Genomic DNA, 20,728 nt, shown 5'->3' with positions numbered 1-20,728 from the left:
CAGCATCATCCTTTAGTATCCCTTCCAACACCTTCTCTTCTGTTTATTACAAGGCTGTGCCCCAAATCCCTTCTCAAATCCCCTTCCCTGGGGACTCACCTGCTGCTAGTCTCTTTCCCCTCCGTGGTTATTTTAAAATCTAAAAAGGCTAGTTTGTGGTTCACCCAGTACACTCTCCGCGCCCAGCCTGTACCTGATGCAACGGACTAGGAGGTTTGTTGGTGGATTAGCCCTGCTGTCAGTAGGGTAAATGCACCTCCCAACCTGGCAAGAATGAGACATTACTGGAAATAACAGACACCCTTTCTCTGCTGATAGTCACTCATCCAATCATTTGTTCAACGTTTATTAACGCTCTAGAGGCTGATCAGCTATAGAAACACTATTCAATCATTTGCCTCGTGGAAAGAGCATGGCCGGTGGAGTAGGAGGCAAGACACCAGCTGAGGCAGTCTCAGGAATAAGTACTATCAAGACAGGGACAAATGGGAGTGGGGAGTAGTGTGCACTAAGAATCTGAGGGCCAGGAAAGGCTTCCTGAGCTACAATTTTGGAGGAAAATCACATCTCACATGAATCATGTGTCAGATACAGGTGTAAGCATTTCACCTTCATTTAAACCTCATGAGGGAGGGGTTATTGTTACCCCCCCTTTACAGGGGAGGACAGTGAGGCACAGAGGACGTCAGTCTAAAGTCACACAGTCAACTAGACGCAGAGCCAGGATTGAAACCCAGGCGTGTGACTGCGGAGCCTGCAGGCTTTCCAGCTTGGCCAAGCACTTCCCTGCCTGGGTGAGACCAAGGAACCACAGGTGCAATGGTCCGTTATCTTTCTAAGGCCTTTGGTTGATCTAAGGAGAAGCCTGCTGGGGCTGGGGGCAGGATGTCCCACCTCCCCCCTTCAACCCCAGCCAGCAGGCCATCCATTCATTCATTTCATTGATCGTTGTTCGACACTGAGAACCTTTTACGTGATGGAAGTCACTGAAGACACTGGTTCCTGCTCTCACACGGTATATGGGTGGTTGGAGTGGACAGCAGGGGGTTTAGTATCATAACCGCTCTGATGGAGACCAGCAAAATCCGAGACAGAGTACATAAGAGCAAATGTTGCCTGGGGAGGCGGCAGGGTGATGTGTGCATGGGGTGAGGAGATGTTTCCGGAAGATTCAGAAGCCCTCACTTTTGAAGGGCAACCCCCTCTGCAACCCAGACAGCAGTTGGACAGGTAGAGAGGTGGGAGAAGGTCATTTTGGGCCAAGGCAGTGGCTTGAGAGTCTGTGGTGTGTTCAGAGAAGAGCGGGTACAACTAAAGCGTAAAGGCCCAATGAGAAGAGAAGGGGCAATGAGTGTTGCCACTCTCCCAATATTTCCAGAGGAAACAGAATTCAAAATCAACATTAAACAAAACAAAACAAAACCACAAAATGTCAAGGTCCTGCTAGAGATTTACTTCTTGTAGGTAGTTCCTGCGTTGACTTCGTCAGTCACTATCGGAATGCCTGAAAAGGCAATCTGGCTGCCATCTCTTGACCACTTCCCGTGTAGCAGATGTTCTGAGAAGCGCTACAAACTTTATTGTATATAATCCTCACACCACCCTATAGATAAGTGTCTACTATTTTCTCTATTGTATACACCATTATTAATAAATTAAAATAACTTCAATATTTTCTCTACAGAGGAGGAGATGGAGGCTCAGAGATTTTGACACTTGTCCAAGATCCCACAGCTAATGTATGACAGCTCCGGGCTTGGAACCCAAGTCCATTCTAACCGCACACTACATCCCACGGTTCCCTGGGGGCTATGTCTCTGGATACCAACCATAAACAGGTAAACATGGAAACATCCAGATTCATTGTTTTCGATTTGCTGGCAGGTACCAGATCATTAGATTGGTGACCCCATTCTTCTCCCCAACCAGTTACCTGGGTTTTTTAATGAACTGCTTAGATGTTTGGGTATCAGTTTTGTTAATACTCTCAGTACTGAACCCAAGCTTGACATTCTTTGTGCTGAAAATGTGTTTCATTTGTGACATGAGCCAAGACAATGTCAAAACTATGTCAGAACCACATTAACACTTGTCATAAACATTTTTGAAAGCTGGGATATCTATAAAGGTCACTGAAAACCCCTTTGATCAGTAATCTGGGGCTCAAACAGCCTTCCCACTCCAGCCACCCCATCCTAGCCTCCCATCTCCAGCCACCATAGCAGGGCTGTTGGCAGTGAGATTGACTCAGAGCAAAGTCTCTCAGCCCTCCTTTACCTTCCAAAATTTCCACTTCCCCCACCCCACCCCTGGCACTGTATTGGTTTACTAGGACCTTAAAAGTCTTTCTGTTGAACTGAGTCCATGTGTAGGAGGGGATCTCAGCCTTGCATCATCAATAACGTCTGTGAGACGAGAACACACATGTTTAATATCCGTCTCTCTGGTCTTAACCAACGGTGTCTGTTTGAATACTTTAGACATTTTTTTCTCAGTTTCTCATTTCTGGGGGCTATGTTTTTAATGTAAGAGAGTCATTTGGAATTAAAGGCTGGAAAATCTGGTTACATGCCAGTTTCCTTGACAATGAATTCAGAATCTTCTTCTAGAGCAGCTATAGGACGTTTTGATTCCATGATGCTTGACTCATTGATGAAACCATTGACAAAGGCGATAATTTTTAACCTTGGTATTATGCCAATATTTTACAAATGATAGCTAAAGTACTGAAATGTGATAGCTTTTTGTTTTACCCATTTGATTAGAGCACATTCAAGGTTATTCTTATAACACACAATACCTCTTTCACACTCTGATAAGCTTTTCTTAGTGGGAGAGAAAAAGGTGAATTCTGTAGAACCCTTTGAACATGTGAATGCCGTCCTTCAAAGGTGGTGCAGCGTGGAAACTAAGTGCAGAGAACCACTAATGGAAGCCATCCATCCACTTATGTGCAGACACTTGGAAAGCACCTCAATTTTCAACCTGGCAGTTTAAAAACAGCCTAGGTGTAAAGTGTGGCTTCAAAACAGGACAGTGACGATTTAACTAGATTCTCCTTATATTTTGGCTTGAAGCCAAAACCCTTGAATCAGGCAAACCCATATTTCTGGCCAATCAAACAGAAATCAGCACACACTTGTTGCCTGCTATGTATTCACCCACCCGACAGACCACAGAAGATACATGAATTAGTCCTTGCCCGCAGGCAGTTGATCATCTAATGATGGAGATCACAAATGGGAATTATGAAGTGCTTGTGGTACCACTCTCCTACCCTATGCCCATGGCAGACATGAATAAACTATTTAAAGCCTTCTTTCCTGTCGTGCTCAGACACAGCCTGTTCAGCCCAGGGCTCCAGGAAGCCACTACCAATGAATAAGAATTGATACGCAAGATAAAAGCTATATGCTCTTCCTGATGCATACTTATAAAAAGGTACATAAGTAGAGAGAGTAGTCTTAAAAGGCCAAATGTCTGCACGGTGTGCTACAGAAGACCTAAGGAGGAACACTCCATCGTCAATGAGATCAGAGAAGGCTTCCTAGAGGAGAGCTTCAGCCCAACGTTCAAGGGTAACTACAAATAGGAGAAGCGGACGTATCTCAGATGGAGAGAAAGGCAGCAGCATGGGTACACAGGGGGCATGGTGAGCCTGGGAAACCTGCCGAAGAGAAAGGTTGGATGGCTTGGAGAAATGGATTTGCAAAGGAATGGTGAGGCCCGGAGATGAAAGGCCGTGAATGCCGAGCCAACTATGTTGAATTCTGTTTCCTAAACAGTGGAGCGGCGTTGCCAGTTTGTGATTAGGAGAATGGCGTCAGTAAATCAAACTAGTAGATGCGTGCAGGAGAGACTGAAGCGGAGGAAGCTGGAGGTGAGAAGGCCAGCCCGGAGACATGGTGGGAGCAATGCAGGTGAGAGGAAGTAAGGGTATGCCTGTCGAGATGACAAAGGAAAGCAGCAATGCTTGAGACTTCTCCAAGGAAGATGTGGCAGTGGTTAGGGGTGGAGTGATGTGTAGGGAGCGGAAGGAATACAAGAGAGTTATAGCAAGAAATAAGTACTTTCATTATCATCTCTCAGGTCTGCTTTTCCAGAACAGCATGATCCCTGAGCATCATTACATGTCAACAGCCACAGCCACTGGGTCTTCTGTGTGACTTTCGTGAGAGATCAGCAAGGAGATTTCAAAGGACCGCTGCTGAGGGGCTGCTTCTAACAGGCTCCTCTCAGCTGTCATTTTAGCTGACTCAAAACCGGTGAGTATCATCCACAGATGTAGCTGTTCCTTCTTTTAAGCAGAATACAAGCCTATTGCATTTTCTTTCTGCCTCACACGAGTCACCATTCCAACAGCCTACGAATGTTGTCACAAAAATGCGATTTCATCACGGAACGTTGCTAATATCAGAGTACTTGTTTCTAAGTCACTACAAATGTCAAATATTTCTCCTTAGCTCACTTCAAGCTTTGTGAAATGAGAGAGAATTGAACCTTCTTATCAGCAGGAGGGTCTGTTTGGCAAGCACGTGTCAAAAGCTTTGAGATGTACAGAGTACCAGGCTAGGGGCTGGCTCAAATGGGAAAACAAAAGCAGTTTTGAAACAATCAAGCCTTGTGCAAACAGAGGGCTTGCTTTATGGTTCTTGGCCCCGAACTTTGCCAGTCTGTACACACTCACTCTGATGCACACTGTCCCTTTATTGTTATTAATTATTAGGGTTGATAATAATAGCTAATGTTGATTGAGTGTCCTACCAATAAGGATTTGGGAGGAACCGAAGGCACATTCAAAGCGGTTTATTGAGGGGAGTTTCACAAAGCAGATATTTACAAAGGTGTGGATGGTGAAGGAAAGCAACAGGAATGGAGAGTATCCTGGGGCCAGGAGAAGCTGGGCACCGTTCACACCCCCAGACCTGGCCTTCTGGGGCTAGGGCATGGGGGATAGAAAATGGGGACAGGTTTGGGGGGAGCGGGAGTCAGGGTGAGGGGAGGAGGATTAGAAATGCAAACGGCCAGGCACTGCCCTCCTGGGATTACCTGATTTAATCCCCATAGCAATTCAATGACAATGACACAGTTAACAAATGGCCACACTGAAGCACAGAAAGATGAAGTCCTTAGTCTGCCATCACACAGCAAGCAAGGGGCACAGTGACACTGGAACCCAAAGCCCAAGGTGTGGGGACAGAGCCCCAAAAAGCAGTTTCCAGGCTCTCGGCCTCACATAGAAAGGTGCTGGCTCAGGTAGTAAATGGCCATCGACTGTGATCAAATGGCCATCAGCTGTGGCTAGTTGGCCATCAGCTGTAACCAGTGAGACATTGGCCACTAATATAACTGCCGTGGCTAGGCTAGCAGCAAATGGGGGCTAGCAAGGAGATGGTGGCTGAGCTGGCAAGCGGCGCAGTGAGGGTTGAGAATTGTGTGGCTCCTGGTTCCTGTGTCTCCAACCCAGCCGCCAGTGAGAGTATAGTGGTGTGACTCCCCTACCTATGGCTCCGTGGGTGTTCCTTTTTGGCATCACCATGTCCTGCGTTCTTATGTGGGGAGCGGGAGCAGAGACCCCGCGTGACACCCTGCATGACACAAGGGCTTCATGTCCTCCACTCATCTGGGACATAAAGTCAGATCATTTTAGAGTGGTCGTTTGAATGACAACGTAATTATTAATACTATTTATGAAGGCAATAACCATTCCATGTACTGTGGCCGTTAGTGCAGCCTCCCAAAGGCCACCTGCAGGAGTCATCGGGAGTTTGGTTTCTTTCCAGTGGTGGCAACAACCAGAATCACCCCTTCTCCTCTGTTCCTGCAGAGGCCATGGGCCCTGATGTGCTCTACTGGGGACAATCTGTGCACTTTTGGACGTTGCCTGGATTTGAGGCTGCGATTCAGCGAACTGAAAACACACTGGTAGTGTCATTCCTGCTTTCCAGAGGTTAAGCCACTAGGACAGCCAGACTCACGGCAAGCGCCCTGCCTGAGCCTCCTGTGGGCTTCAGAAGTTATAGGTTCAAGGTGCTCCTTCTTTTGAGTCTCATGTTTTCCTAAAATAAAGAAGAATTCCAGAAACGCCATATGGCACATGACTGCTGACTCCACCAGCTGCTGACTCATCTGCTCGTCTCAACAATAACAACTTCAAGTCCATCAATTATTCACTCTAATGCTGTGCCCTCACCCCGACCTCTGCCTACCTTGTGAAGGAACTGAAGGAGGGCTCTGGCACTTTGACCCTGCTTGGCATATTGCCCTCAGGGCCACAGCCCCCTGCTTCCAGCTGGCTGACCGAGGCCCTTCACGGCTGTTCTTCCACCAAAGGGGGCTTCGGACCTGGCAGCCCTCCACTCTCTCTCCCCTTTCTTCACTTTGCAACTTTCCCGATTCCATTCCCTGGACCAACATTTCAACTACACCTTTTTAGAATCTACCCCTCCCCCCCTTGCCTCCTTGTCCTTTCCCTGATGCCAGGTGGTAAAACTCCAACATTGGACGTCGCGGTTACACCATGATGCCTGCATCCAATAGTCCTGCCCTGCAGGAGAGTCACTCACCACGGCGGATAGTTCCATGATGAACCCATGGTCGCCGACCTCCAACACGCTCTCCTCCTGCCCGCAAATCCTACCATTTCCCTAACTCCTCCCTCAAGCCCACCTTGGAACTCCTCTGTCTCCTCAGACTTCCTACGTAGAGAAAAAAGAAGCCAAGAAAATTGAGGCCCCTGAACGTCCTGCTCACAGACATGTAAACCTGCCTTCCTTTGTTGGGACGGATGCTGTGTCCCATCCCAGACCTGTTACCCCGCAGGGAGAGGGTCTCTCTCGCTCTCCCTCCAAGACCAGTCAGTCTTTCCAGCCGAGCCTTGTGCCCCATCCCCACTGCCTTTGTGGGAGCCTCATACTAGCCATTTTCAATCTCCGCCTCTCTTTCTCTTGAATGTTCATTTTCTCTTCAACTGGCTCCTTCTGATCAGTTTTCAAATGTACTCAATGATCCTTTGACTGCTTGTCCCCTGCTCTTGTCCCCTGCTCTTGTCCCCTGCTTGTCCCTCACCCTCTCCACCCCTTTGCAGCCACACATCTCAGAAGAATTGCCTACACTGAGTGCTTCACTCATCACTTGCTACCCACTCTCTGATGTAAAAGTTCCCTTGACCCACTGAAGGTCATCATTGGTCTCCAAGGTCACCGAAGACCTTCACGATCGAATGCCCGTGGATTTTGTCCATGTTATCTTACTTGACTTTTCAGCGGCAGGCTTCCCAGTTGATGATTCCCTTCCTCTTAAAAAGTGTTTTCTATTATTATTATTATTATTATTATTATTATTATTATTATTATTTTCACATTACATTCTCTAGGTTTTTCTCCCTCCTCTCTGACCACCTCTCCTTGTCTCATTAAATGGTGGTGTCCAGCAGGTCTTGTTCTAGGAACTTCTTCCCTCTTCATTCTCCTCTCCTCCTGGGTGGTCTCAGCCATGCCACCACTGCAGTTGCGGTCTCCTACGTAGGACTCCCAAGGACACGTCTCCAGCTCCCCCATATACCTCACAGCCACACTGTGAGCTCCAGACCAGCTGAACCACTGGCACAACCGACTTCTTATGGAAATAACTCGAAGACTCCTCACGTTCTCCCTGCACACAAGTGAACCAACTCACGACTTGAAACCCAGGACCTCCACTTTTTTGAGTATTCCCTATTTCACTAATTGCTACCAGCATGCAGTGGGGCAAGGGAAAAACTCCGGTGTCGTCTCTAACTCACTCCCCCTGCCTGAAGACCATACCCCACCCACAGGCAAAGTCAGTCCATTTAGTTTCTAAACATCTCTCCAAACCACTGCCACCATCAGAGTGGCCTAAACCACCAGAGTCTCTTCATGTCTTCCCCCTGGTTTCCTCACTTCCACTCTTCCCACATCCAAAAGGATCTTTTTACCACCCAAATCTGACTGTGTCACATCTTGCTTGTCACATCAGTCGCTACCTATGGTGGCCCAGAAGGCGCTGTGTGGCTCTGCCCTAACACACCTCCCCACTTCTCATCACTCTTTCCTATGCCCTCTGTGTTGTACCCATCTTGACCTTCTTCCAGTCCCTCCTAAGTGACATTTTTTCTTTCCACAGGACCTTTGCACATGTCCTATGTGGAGGAGACTTTGACCCCTCATCCCCAACACCTTTATCTAGTAAATACCGTTCACCGTATGCCACAGGGGTGAGCAAGACAGTCCGTTTGGGGTATGGGAAGAAAATAACAGAATTTCATTTTATAATTTCTTTTTATCATACTGTTTCAGAAAGTTTGTTTTGTGAATGTTTTATAATGTACATGATAGTTTAGAGGAATAAGCTATATATATACTATATAAGCATGTATCGCTTTACAAAGAATCAACTATACAAGTACAGGGGACGTGCCCACGATTTTTTTTTTCTTCTGAAAGAGATCTCCAAAAATGTTGACGATCAGAGCACTAATCAATTATCACTTTGTGGGAGTCCCCTCAGCTCCCTCACACACCCAACACTGTTGTAGATTTATATTCATTTGTATGGCTGTGTGATGAATATCTCTAGCCTTAGAATATGAGCTGCCGCAGGTCAGGGATGTCGTCTGCCTGGTCACGGTGGTGTCCCCAGTGCTCTCAGTGCCTGGCATGTAGTAGGTGATCAAGAAATGTTTCGAATGAATGAATATCTTAGAAGTGGAACGTTCATGCTCCCCTCCCGACACTTTCTTTTTTCACAGCTGGAATGTTTTTAATGGACTCTCTTTCCTACATAGTGAAGAGACAGACAAGACATGGCTTTGGCGAAGGATAAATTAGAAAATGATTCAGAGACACCTAAAATACGCTCTGAATAATAGCCAGGTGCTGAGTCTGCTGAGTGCTTTCAACAGTGTTATCTCATTTAGTCTTTACTATTACCTTGGGGAACCTTATTATTACCATGTCTCTGTTTTACTGATGAGGAAAATGGAATTCAGAATGATGAAGGTCATTTAGCTGGACGGGGTGGGAGGCTGAATTCAAAGTCAGGTTGGGGGTCTAAGTCTACTTTGCTTCCTATTAGATCTCAGTCGCTGGATCCTGAAACGAACATTTTTATTCTAAGAGGCAATTTCCTCTTTTGAGTGGTCTCAGAAAACAGGGTTGTTATTATCCAAAATCAACTTCAAGTCTACCATGCCGTGGTTACGGGCGGATTACCTAAGCTCGTGTTCATGCCTCTCTTTTCCGTCTTTGTCTCTGCGTGTTTTGTCATGAGGCTGTCGCACAAAGGGCGGCAGTCATGTTGCTGTTTAAAGGATCCATTCTTCTTTCATTGTAAGAAACGGGATCATTAGATGACGCATTTGTAGGGAATGTGCCAAAAAGCCCTCCAGATTGTGTTGATATTTTACTATGGAGTGCCGTCTCTTGACATATCATTGCTGTCCTCACTGTACGTCTCTCTGATCGCCTCGCCCTTTCGTCTCTGTGAAGTGAATTGCCGGAAATGAAAATGCATTGGAATATGCTCGGGGGTGCACTGGGAGGGAGGAGGAGGATCTGAGACACAGAACGAGCGTGGGGCTAACTGGAGTTATTCTACACATGCCGCTGTTTCCATCAACTCTTCCAGTTGCCCAACCAAACAGCTTTTCCCCAGCCTTACTTTCATCTTCAAATGCTGTCCTCTCCAAAACATTATTCTGAGTGCTATTTGAAAAGCAGTCTTCACTATCCTGCCTCAATCACCTACCTACCTCCTCCTCGTTCTGCCATTCTTAGTGGCAAGTCCCAAACTGTGGTTTATGATGCTTTTCCAAGTCTGACACAGTTTTGGGGAGAATTATCTCATTGGCCTTGCAAGCTGAAGATTTTTTAAACTGTCTCCAATGTTAGCCACGTGCTGGGAGATTCAAAGGGAAGGGAACCAATAGAAAGTGGAGCTGCCACGGCCTCCCAGCTTGTCTTGATTCCTTGCTGTGTCACTGAAGGCAGGCACAGAGATTCTTCCGCGAGCTCAGCACCTTCCTCTGCGTTTCTGTCCTCGGGATTTCTTTTCTGGCTGCAGCGGAGGCAGCGACCCCATCAACCCCCTTGTCCCCATTCATCTATCCATCCATTCATGGATTCAGGCAGTCATTCAACATTTCTCCCCTCTTCTCTTGCTCTCTGCCAAGCCCTGCTCAGTTTTCCTATGAAGAAAAAGTATCTATTGGACTTAACGAGGCAAATGAGCTACGGGTGGGGGGAGTCAGTGACAATGTCAAAATACCCTGGGGTCTGTGGCAGATGAGCCCTCGAGATTGTGGAGTCTCAGATGAACGAAGACTCAACTTCACAGAATTCCCATAGGACGCTTATCTGCCTTTTTCATGCATATGTACAAGCATGTGCATATATTCAGATACGCAACTACCTCTCATTACTTAACGCTCATCTGTTCATGGAAAAGTCCCAGCTAGTGCCTTTCAGGCATCAGTCACTGGTATTCTACAGTATTGTTTTAAGTGGGAAAAATTATAACGCTTTCCAAGTCCACTCCCAAACCCCAATCAACTTCCAAAAATATCACTGTATATCACCGTAACACCCTTAAACACCATGTGAAAGTTTCCTGGCAATTGTTTTTTTTATAATACAAATCAATGAAAACAGTCTACCTAATTAGGGAACTCCTTGGTGGGAAGCTTTGAGTGTGTGTGAGCAGAGAACTGACACCGGAGGGAATCAACGTCCTTCCCAGCATCGCACTGGCCTGGTAATGCCGTGTTTCCCCGAAAATAAGACCTAGCCGGACCATCAGCTCTAATGCGTCTTTTGGAGCAAAACTTAATATAAGACCCGATCTTATTTTAATATAATATACGACCCAGTCTTATACAATATAATATAAGACTAATATAATATAATATAATATAAAATACCGGGTCTTGTATTAATTTTTGCTCCAAAAGACACATTAGAGCTGATGGTCGGGCTAGGTCTTATTTTCGGGGAAACACAGTGTCAGTCCATACGGAAATGACAGTGAAAGGATAGTAAATATCACCTCAATTGGACCCAGGTTTGTAGGGCCCCTAGGTAACTGGGTGAAGCAGATCTGGACACATGAGGAACTAAAGCTTAGGGGAAACGGGAGGGGAAGGTGACAGTGAGGACACGCAACATACTTAAAGGATGGAACAGCAGGTGCAAATTTGCTGGGAGAGCCAGGGACCCAGGACTGCCACATATCCAGTTCTCTTATGAGACTCATGAACAATGACGTGTTTTTGTGGGTGTGCCCGTGTGGATTCATCCAATGCAGAGAGCAAATGCTTGTTAAAAACCTGCCAGCTACCGATGAATATTTTTAAAAGGAGAGTTTGGATTACTTTTTTAATTACAAGTTTAGAAAATACCACAATGAGATGCCACAGCACACCCACCAGAATGTCCATAATAAAAAAAAAGGAAATAACAACTGCTGGCAAGGATGTGAAGAAATTTGAACCTTCCTACACTGCTGGTGGGATCGTATAATGGCGCGGCCACTGTGGAAAGCAGTCTGGCAGTTCCTCCAGTAGTTAAACATAGAGTTACCACAGGACCCAGCAATTCTACTCCTAGGTATATACTTGAAAGAACAGAAAACAGGCACTCAAACAAATATTTGTACAGAAATGTACCCAGCAGCCCTGTCCACAATAACCAAAAGGTAGAATCCACCCAAACGTCCATCAATTTACGAACGGGTACACAAAATGCAATCTACACATACAATGCGATGTGATTCAGTCATAAAAAGAAATAAAGTACTAATACCTGCTACAACATGGATGAACCTTAAAAACATGATGCTGAGTGAAAGAAGCCAGACACAAAAGGCTACATATTTTACAATTCCAATGATATGAACTGTGCAGAAGAGGCAAATCCATAAAGACAGAAACAGACTGGTGGTTGCCAGGGAGTGTAGGGGGAGAGAGGAATAGAGTGTCTGCTCATGGGTATGGAGAGGTCTTCAGTGGGGAAGAAAATGTTGTAGAACTAGATGGAGGTGTCATTGCATAACAATATGGATGTACTAAATGCCACTGATAAGTACACTTTTAAAATTGTGAATTTTATGTGCATTTCACCTCAATTAAAAAAAAAAGGTTTTGAAACAAATGGCAACCTTCATATTGTCAGTACATCGGTCAGTGTACCTCACGTGTGTGTATTACGTGCCGTTGAGTTGGCTCTGACTCCTGACGATCCTAGGAATGAGTGATGTCCTATCCTCCGCAGCCCTGCTCAGCTCCTATAGACTTGTGCCTATGACTTCTTTTATGGAGACAATCCATCTCATGTTTGGTCTTCCTCTTTTCCTGTTGCCTCCTATTTTTTTTCCCAGCATTATTGTCTTTTCCAAAGAACCCTGCCTTCTTACGATGTACCTGAAGTATTAATGCCCCTCACCTAGGCATTAATAAAGGTTTGCTACGCGAATGTATGAACCTGTCTGTGGTCTACAATGCCCTGCTTGCACAGGTGCCTGTCAGCCTCCCCAGCCTCATCGTATACCAGGCTCCCCCTTGCTCTCTGCTCTTCAGGTGTACTGGCCTTTCCCTAGACTCTCCTAAGTGCTAGGCTTCCACCTGCCACAGGACCTTTGCACAGGCTCCTTCCTCTGTCTGGAGGCTCCTCACACTCCACCCCATTGCCCTGGTTAACTTCCCATCTAACTGCAGCTCTCAGCTTGGCCATCACTGACCAAGGAAGAAAGGCCTTCACTGATCTCCTTGACTTGATCAGTTCCATTTTACACTCTCATAGCACCAGAACTTGCCCTTCAGGCCACTCATCACCATCACACGTTTTCATTTATTCGTGCTCTTCTTATCTTAACTCTTGTCGCCCCCATTACACCACAAGTTTCATGAGGACTGAGAATGAGTCAGTGTGTCATTGAGGAGAGGACAGTTACTACTGTATCCCCACCCTCAAGCGTCGTATCTGGCACATAGTATGTGCTCAATAAACACAATGAAGGAAAGGAGGGGGAGGGAGGAATAGATCTCCCCTTTTCACCTGTTCTCCTTTAGAAACCTATAAATGTTATATCTTACCAAATTGGTCATGGGGGTCCTTTGTATGCATATGTTGATTCTGACATATACATATAGAATCCCTCAGTTCTTAAAACCTGTCTCTGCGTAGCTCTGCTCCTCCATTCTCCAAGCAGGGTTTCCCAATGTTTGTTAACAAGAAATAAGCTCTGGAGGTAGTAAATACAGTAACTTTAAGGCAGAAGTGGGAGATGAACTGTTATTTGTTGTTAGGAGATTGTGGGTCAAATAGAGTGGACAGTACAGGAATCGTCTCTGCTTGTTCTGATTTCTCCCGCTGGTCTCCAACTCTGGGTGGTTTGTTGTTCTTCATCTTGTCTCATCTTTGTCGTCTGGATCTGCTGCTTCCCCATCCTGCTGGCCTCTCCCTTTCCTTCTGGCATTGCCTTAAGCTCCCTCTGATTTCCCCTCCAGGTGTTTCTTCCATCAGGGTCCAGTGGCCTCTCTATTCCTCTTCCTGCACCACAGGTACTTGACAGTAACCCGGGCCAGTACCTGAAAATCTGAAAATTTCCAAGGATGCAGCAATGTTTTCTGCTGGAGTCAACAAAAGGCGCTAGCGGACCATCAATCACTAGGAGAAACTAGGATGGGAAGCTGTGACAGGTCCAGGACAGGCCACTAGAAAGGGATTGATGGACAGACTGAGGTCTTCGTTGTGTTTCCAAGAGCCTAGAGTATTCAGTGGGTGTGTGTTCCTCTCCCTGAAATAATCTATGCTAATTTCTTGATGAAAAATTCATACTGTCTTCCATGTTGCTAAGCAACCAGCCCAAACATGTCTACTGTGCAAATCTCTCTGGAGGGCCCTGGGCTGCACCCAGTGCCTGAAGCCTGGTGGACGTAAGAGGCAGCAAAGAAATCCAAAGCTTTGATAAAGGTTTCTGAAGCTCACCTGCAAAGGTGCATATTTGTAGACACTTTTATGCCATATTGGGGAAAACACAGTGGCTCAAATAAAATTCTGACTCGGTTTTTTTTTTTTTTTTTTTGCTAATCTCCAGCCTAGTAGTCAAAGTGGGGGCTTTAGAGCCAGACTTCCTAAATTCGATTCCCAGATCTGCCACTGAATAAATTATCCCATGCTTCACTTTTCCCATCTATAAAATGGAAATCATAATTATGCATATTTCATAGGGCTGTTGTGAGGGTAAAATTAATATGGTTAAAGTGCTTAGAAAGTGTCTGGCACATGTACAGAACTCAATAAATGTTAGCTACACTTTCACTATTATGTATTCCTCTATGGACATGGGATCTATTTCGGTTTGGTTGTTTATATGAAAAGGAGAATACCAGCCAGGACATCAGCTGAGAAATGAATCCTTTAAAGGGTGAGAATCCCTGCAGGTCAGACCTTCGAGCAGTTCCAGGAGTTCCATTAGTAATTCACGGAGCCTCCTGTGATCCCTGAGGTACAGGGGAGACCCAGGCAGAGAAGCCAACCAAACTGGAGAAAGTTCTACTTTGGGCTGACGGTGGGGATGCCCCTCCTAAGGGTTTCCCCTGGCCCCCGTACCCGCCCCCCATTATGGTAGCACTGTAACGCTTCGTGGCAATTGCCGGCTTCACTGTCTGTCTCCCCACTTATCAGAAAGAACATACGCCTGTCTTTTCATTGCTGTATCCCAGTGCCTAGCATTAACCTTTAATGCTTATTAATCTTTAATGAATGAAATTGTTAGCTAATGAAAAGCAGCATCTGGGCTCTGATTGATCCTCACCCTGACAAGGATGAATTCAGATAAATGATCCGAGAGGCTGTTGCTCCAGTGATCTAAGGAAGAAGAGAACGGGCAGGAGGGTTGACAGGGCCACATTGATGGTTTTGAGCCCACAGTCCCAAAGAGGCAGCAGAAAGCAGACCGGGCCAGGGAGGCAGTGCGTAAGAGTCCACAAAAAGGAGGGTCACATCTCCTGATGATGGCCCCAAAGTCCTTCTGGTAATAAAAATACTGGCTGGTACTAAATTAATGTTCACAAACATTATGTCACAATATGACACATTTTAATAAAAACTTTACTGACGTATAAAGACCTAGAGAAAAGTACACAAATCATAAATGTAGAACTGGCTGACTTTTCGTTCACAAAGTGAACACACCTGTGTAACCAGTGCCCACACCAAGAGGCAGAGCTTATAAAACAAAAACCCAGAAGCGCTCTGCTCACCCCAGGCATTCCCTGCCCCCACTAAGAGCACCATAAATAAATCGGCCTTGATTTCTACTCTTGGAGAAATGAAACCTTAACAGTATGCGCTTCTTTGTGTTTTCCCTCTCTAGTTCAGCGTCGTGTCACAATGTGACAATGTAATTCAAATCCATTGAAGACTTCTCATTTGCCCAGCATCACACTAGATATTGTCAGGGATACATGGAGAAATGAAAGACACACTCCCTGATTTGAGGGAAAAAGACTTCACTCTACGTAATATGTTGTTCGGTACAAATTCAGTGCTAATATTATTTCATAAAAACTTGGAATCGATCTATTAATGTTTGCTACAGTCTGAATGTCTGTGTCCCCCTAAAGTTCATATATTGGAACCTGCCCCCCAGTGTGATGGTATCAGGAGGTACGGTCTTTGGAAGGTCATTAGGTCATGAGGGAGGAGCCCTCCTAAATGGGATTAGTGCCCTCATAAAAGCAGCCCACGAGGGCTCGCTTGCCCCACGTGAAGTAAAGTGAAAAGTCTAGGAAGGGCGCTCTCACTAGACATTGAATCTGCTGGAACCTTGACCTTGGAATTTCCAGCCTCCAAAAGTGTGAGAAATAACTTTCTGTTGTTCGGAAGCCACCCAGTGTGTGGTATTTTGTTGCAGCAGCCCAAATGGACGAAGGCAATGTTCCACTGAAAGCTACTTGGGTCTTCTCCACTCTGTGAGAAGGAGGGTAGTTGTTTCTAATCCGGTAGTAAGGGGACGTGGGGGCGAGTGAGGCAGATAGGAGAGGTGTAGGAACTGCTGGTGAGGGGACAAGGAGCTTGAATAAAGCCTTTGACCATATGTTAGCTTCAAAGTGACAGTACCGAGGGAATCTGAGACGCATCTGAGAGGATGTACTTAAGGATACACTGAGGTACACACCTTGTGGGGAGAAAAATCAGATGCTGAAACTAAAGTTTTCTGAAAACTGGTCCCCAACTCCTGTAAAGTGATGGGTAATGAGCAGTGAGAGAAGGGCAGTTCTCTCTGCTCACTCTTTAGTGATTTAGGTTAGCCAAAAAGAGGGCTTTTTCTGCAAGGACCCAGAATGCAGATAAGCGTGAAAAGGAAATTCAGGGGAAAGGAACCAATAGGTCTGGCTGCCTCTCGTTAACAGATCCAGAAGCAGCGGTGAAGGGAAGATGATCACACACACATGTTTCTGCTTTCTTGCTCAAGCAGCCTGGTCCCTGCATGATAACCAAGCTTCAAAAGTTGGACTGACAACAGTGAGGGAGTTCCCAGGTGATCCTGCCAGACCCTGAGTGGGTATGTAGTGCAGTCCCCAACAGACTGCACGTGGGTGAGGGCGAGCATTCTAAGGAGGCAGAATAAACGGTCCAGGGTGCGTATTTCGGGAAAGCAAAGAACTATGAATTAAAGCTGGCTGGAGGCACGAAAGGCGATGGATCACTGCTTCTACCCTCTCCCACCTTCCACTTAACAGAGATTCTGGACGTTTTTTATTCCATGGATTCCTTTAGCTGTCTGGAGAAGCCTATGGACACTTCCTCCAAATGCTGGGAAAACTCGAAAACAAAAGACATAAGACTACAATGGAACATCTAACAACATCAATTTGTGAAATAGCTACATGTGTGCCTCCTTCTTCGTTCATTAAACAGCAGGATCGAGCAAGAGGTTTAATAAGAAGCATGATTTAGAATTAGAGACGTGCATAAATGATATTGTGAAGTCTGTGGTGTAGCTGTAGTGTGCTCTGAAACGATCTGTGATTTCCCTTGGGGACAACGTTACCGATATTGTTAATACTATGGTGTGTTGTTTATATTTCTACTCACAGGAAATGCTATGTTTCAGTTAGAGGTTAGTGAAAATCATTATGTAAGTTTTTCCTCTCCAAGACTGTGAACGTTTTAAATTCTGTCTACAGACCCCTTGTTGGGGAGATGGGGGTCTATGGACCTCAGGTGAAGAACCCCTGGGGAAACCTCAAAATTCTTTTCAAAATCACTACAAAGTTCAACTTCATCCAAACATTCATGGCCAGAAATCAGATTTCCCAGGCACGGCCTGCAAATCCAAGGAAATTTTCCAGCAACCGCAACCAGTGATTTTCGGAGACATGGGTAGTCATCACCCTGTATTGTACAGACATCCCAGTTCTCAGTGGCTACAGGAATCTAGAACCCTGTTCCCCAGCCCTCATGCCCTCTCTTCAACGAACATCTTCAGAGAGTTTTCCCTGACTCTTTTCCCTCCTTGTCAACACATGCCATGGCCACCACCCTGCTGTCACCTGCCACCCCTAATACCACCTCCTTTACTTTCTTTGAAATGCCAGTTGTGTTGTCTTTTCCCTGTTTACTCCATCTGGGTCATGGCTGACTCAGTCTGAGCACAGTGGCAGCCAAGCCGACACGGACGTCACAGCTTCATCATATTCAGGCCTGTAGAGTCAGCCCCAGGTGGCTCACATCCTTGTCACTCAGGGAACTAAGTGAGGGAATGTGGACGGACGGGGCTCATGTATCCGCAAACAAGTATCGTGCCCTGTTGAGCTAGCGCTGGGTTGCACAGGGCTGGTGCATGATGCACGTGTGAGGAAATCACTCCGACAGTAATCCCGCAGGCCTGGACACTGGGATGCTTTTATTTGTCAACAATTTTCTATGGGGCACCTATTAGGTTCCAGGTACTGAGTGGGTGCTGGAAATAAATATACAAGAAAGCAGATATGAACGATCACGTCCAATTTTCACAACTGCTATAAAATAATTTGGAAGGAACATATGGGGGAGGGTGAAGGAAGGGGTGCTTGGTTACATGTGGCAATAGGCAATAGGCAATAGGTGAAATTTAAACAGAAAGAGACTTAAAGGAGAAGAAGGAATCATTTGCGCGAAAAGCGGGCAGAAAGCTGGAAGGGTTGGTGTCTTTAAGAAGGATCATAAATCCAGGGAGGCCGAGGCTGCCAATGAAAGGAGGAACTGGCAGGAGTTTAGCTGGAGAGGTAGACAGCTGCCAGATGAAGCAGATGGGGGAGTAGAGTGGAATGGCTAATAGCACAGACTCCAGAATCAGACCAGCTTGGCTAGATTCTGGCTCTGAAACTTCTCTAGCTGTGTGACCTTGGGGAAGTCACTGACCCTCTCTGAGTCCAACTTCCTCATCTGTAAATTGGGATCACCATATATGCATTCACTGAGTTGTTAAGTGCATTAAGTGTAACACACTTAGACAGAATGGTGCCTGGCGCCTTATGTGCTATGTAAAGGGTTGTTACATTTGTTCCATGCTCAATGAGAAGTTGTGGAGGATTTTAAGCGGGGGGAGAGGCACAGTCTGTTTGTCTTAACAGATTATCAGGCATCATGTGGGCTACTTATTGGTTGTCAATAAGACAAAGAGTTGGAAGGGATCCCAGGGTCACTCACATCAACACCTTCCCCAGGGGTTCTCTCTGAGAAGGGGAGGGGATGGTGCCTGTGAAACGCGAGGAATGGCGGTCCCTCCAGTGCACTGGGCTGCACAGAAGGTTGAGAGGCAGCAGGCCACAACTTCTAGAGAAGGGTTCAGCCAACTCCCTGTCAGTGGGGAGCCCACTACTGCCATTTCCAGAGGATTCCGGATTCCACATCAGCTGCCCAGCTGCTTCCTATTGCAGCCAGGGTCAATGTCACTTTTCTTGGATTGTAAGTGCCTCAAGGACAGCAGCCATTTCCTGCCACTCACACCACACAGTGACTGACACAAGCCCCACACGACTGGGTCTCAGAGCTTTTGAATAATTGATTGGAAAAAGGAGGGTGGAATCACAGCAGGTTAGTGCCGTTCCTAGACTATAAGCTCTATAAGGAATCCAGGGGACCTTTGGAAGTTGTGAAGTCATGCCCCCGCCCAGGGGCAGCCTTCCTCAAACACTTTAGCCAGACTCTTTCTCTCTGGTTCTCCAGAGGACATTTTGCTCTTCCCACCTTAGGACTGTGTCCTGGAGTTCACAGCCTATGTAGGGAGGTCCTTCCAAACCTCTTCCCAGACCCCTTTTACTGCACTGTACAGTGGGGGCACCACCCATTTCCTACCCAAAGGGGCTCTGGGGACAAGCCAATGCATGGGATAAAAGCCCTTCTGTCTTGAGGGACATCTTCAGAGACACTTGGGGGAAGCCACAGCAAGCCCCTCAGGCTGGCTGGAGCTGGGGGCTGCTGGGAGGGGGCCAGGGTCCTCAGGCCCCTGCATATCCACCTGCCTCTCCAGACACCAGGCACTCCCTGTCCAGCTGCCTCCTCTCCAGCTCCTATGAGGACAGCAGCAGCTCCACCCCTCTGGGTTTTGCTGGCTTTCCACCTTCTCAGCTATGTCAGTGCTTTCCCTACACCAGCCCATAAGGACCCTTCCCCCACCTTCTCTTCTCTTTCACAGGCCCCTTCCTTCTCCCCCCAATTCTGCAAGCTTCTCGTTCTCCGGAGGAGTCCCGGTCCTCTCGGTCTTCTCGAAGCCTCGTAACCCCCTTCCCCGTCTCCTCTCAGCCCCCTCCCTGTGCCCCGCTGAGTGCCTGAAGCATGTTCTCCTCCCAGCTTCCCTCCCTCCCAGCCCTAATTCCTATCCCGATCCCCTTTCCCATTCCCTCCCGTCCCCTCCCTCTCAGCCCTCACCGTCCTCTTTCCTCTCTCGTCGTCCCCTAAGTCTCCCGCCGACTAACGACGCCCACCCCCGCTTTCCGGACCCCTCGGCGGGTCCCCGAGCACGTCCCCTGTCCCCTCTCCCCGCCATTCTCTGTCTCGCAAAGAAGAACCGCGACGGCTCCCCCCACCCGGTGTTCCCCCTCCGCCGCAGACCTGGAGACGACACCTACGGCAGGGAAGCTGAGGCGCCGCCCCGCTCACCTGTTGGGCTGGCCGGAGCACGCCAGGTCTTGCCTTCTCCGGGTCGGGGTCCCGGTCACGCTGCAGCAGCCCCTTCTTGGGGTGCATGTGCCGGCACAGGCAGGTGACCCCACACAGCGCGAGGATGCTGGTGGCCGTGCCCAGCGTGGCGCCCAGCGCGATCACGGGCACCGACAGCACCATGGTGCCCGCCGCCCGCGCGGGGCTCAGTCCCGCTGCAGCGCACCTACCCCGCGGGGCCCGCTGCCCGCCACCAGGCAGCTCCGGGCTCCGGGCGCGCCAGCAGCTCTCCCGCCGCCGGAGGGGCGGGGAGGGAGGGCGGCGGCGGGGACGTCAGAGGAGGGGGCCGGACGCAAGCTGGCTGGTGCACCCGCAGTACCACGTCAACGACACCCCTCCGCGTCAACACGTGACCAGACCCCCCAACCCAATAGGAGCCAGAGCTTTTCAGGTGGCAGGAGCCTTAGGGTTGTCTCAGGCCGTTGTTCACGCTTTATGTATGAAGACACTTGTGCCCAAGAAGGGCAGGAGGTCACAATGCATTAGCGGGCAAACCAGGGCTC

General features: G+C 47.5%; 1 protein-coding gene across 1 annotated transcript in view; it reads right to left on the bottom strand.

Annotated features, from left to right (window-relative positions):
• Positions 1–20,518, bottom strand: part of SYT13 (synaptotagmin 13) — a 43,162-nt gene extending 22,644 nt beyond the window's left edge. Inside the window, exon 1 of the mRNA XM_033121321.1 lies at positions 20,166–20,518. Coding sequence (XP_032977212.1) covers positions 20,166–20,348 — 183 coding nt within the window. The 5' untranslated portion in view covers positions 20,349–20,518. The remainder of the gene's footprint in view (positions 1–20,165) is intronic.
• Between the last annotated feature and the right edge of the window lie 210 nt (positions 20,519–20,728).

Source organism: Rhinolophus ferrumequinum, chromosome 11 (assembly GCF_004115265.2).
Source record: "Rhinolophus ferrumequinum isolate MPI-CBG mRhiFer1 chromosome 11, mRhiFer1_v1.p, whole genome shotgun sequence".
Taxonomy (NCBI): Eukaryota; Metazoa; Chordata; class Mammalia; order Chiroptera; family Rhinolophidae; genus Rhinolophus; species Rhinolophus ferrumequinum.
This window is presented reverse-complemented; position numbering and strand designations above follow the sequence as displayed.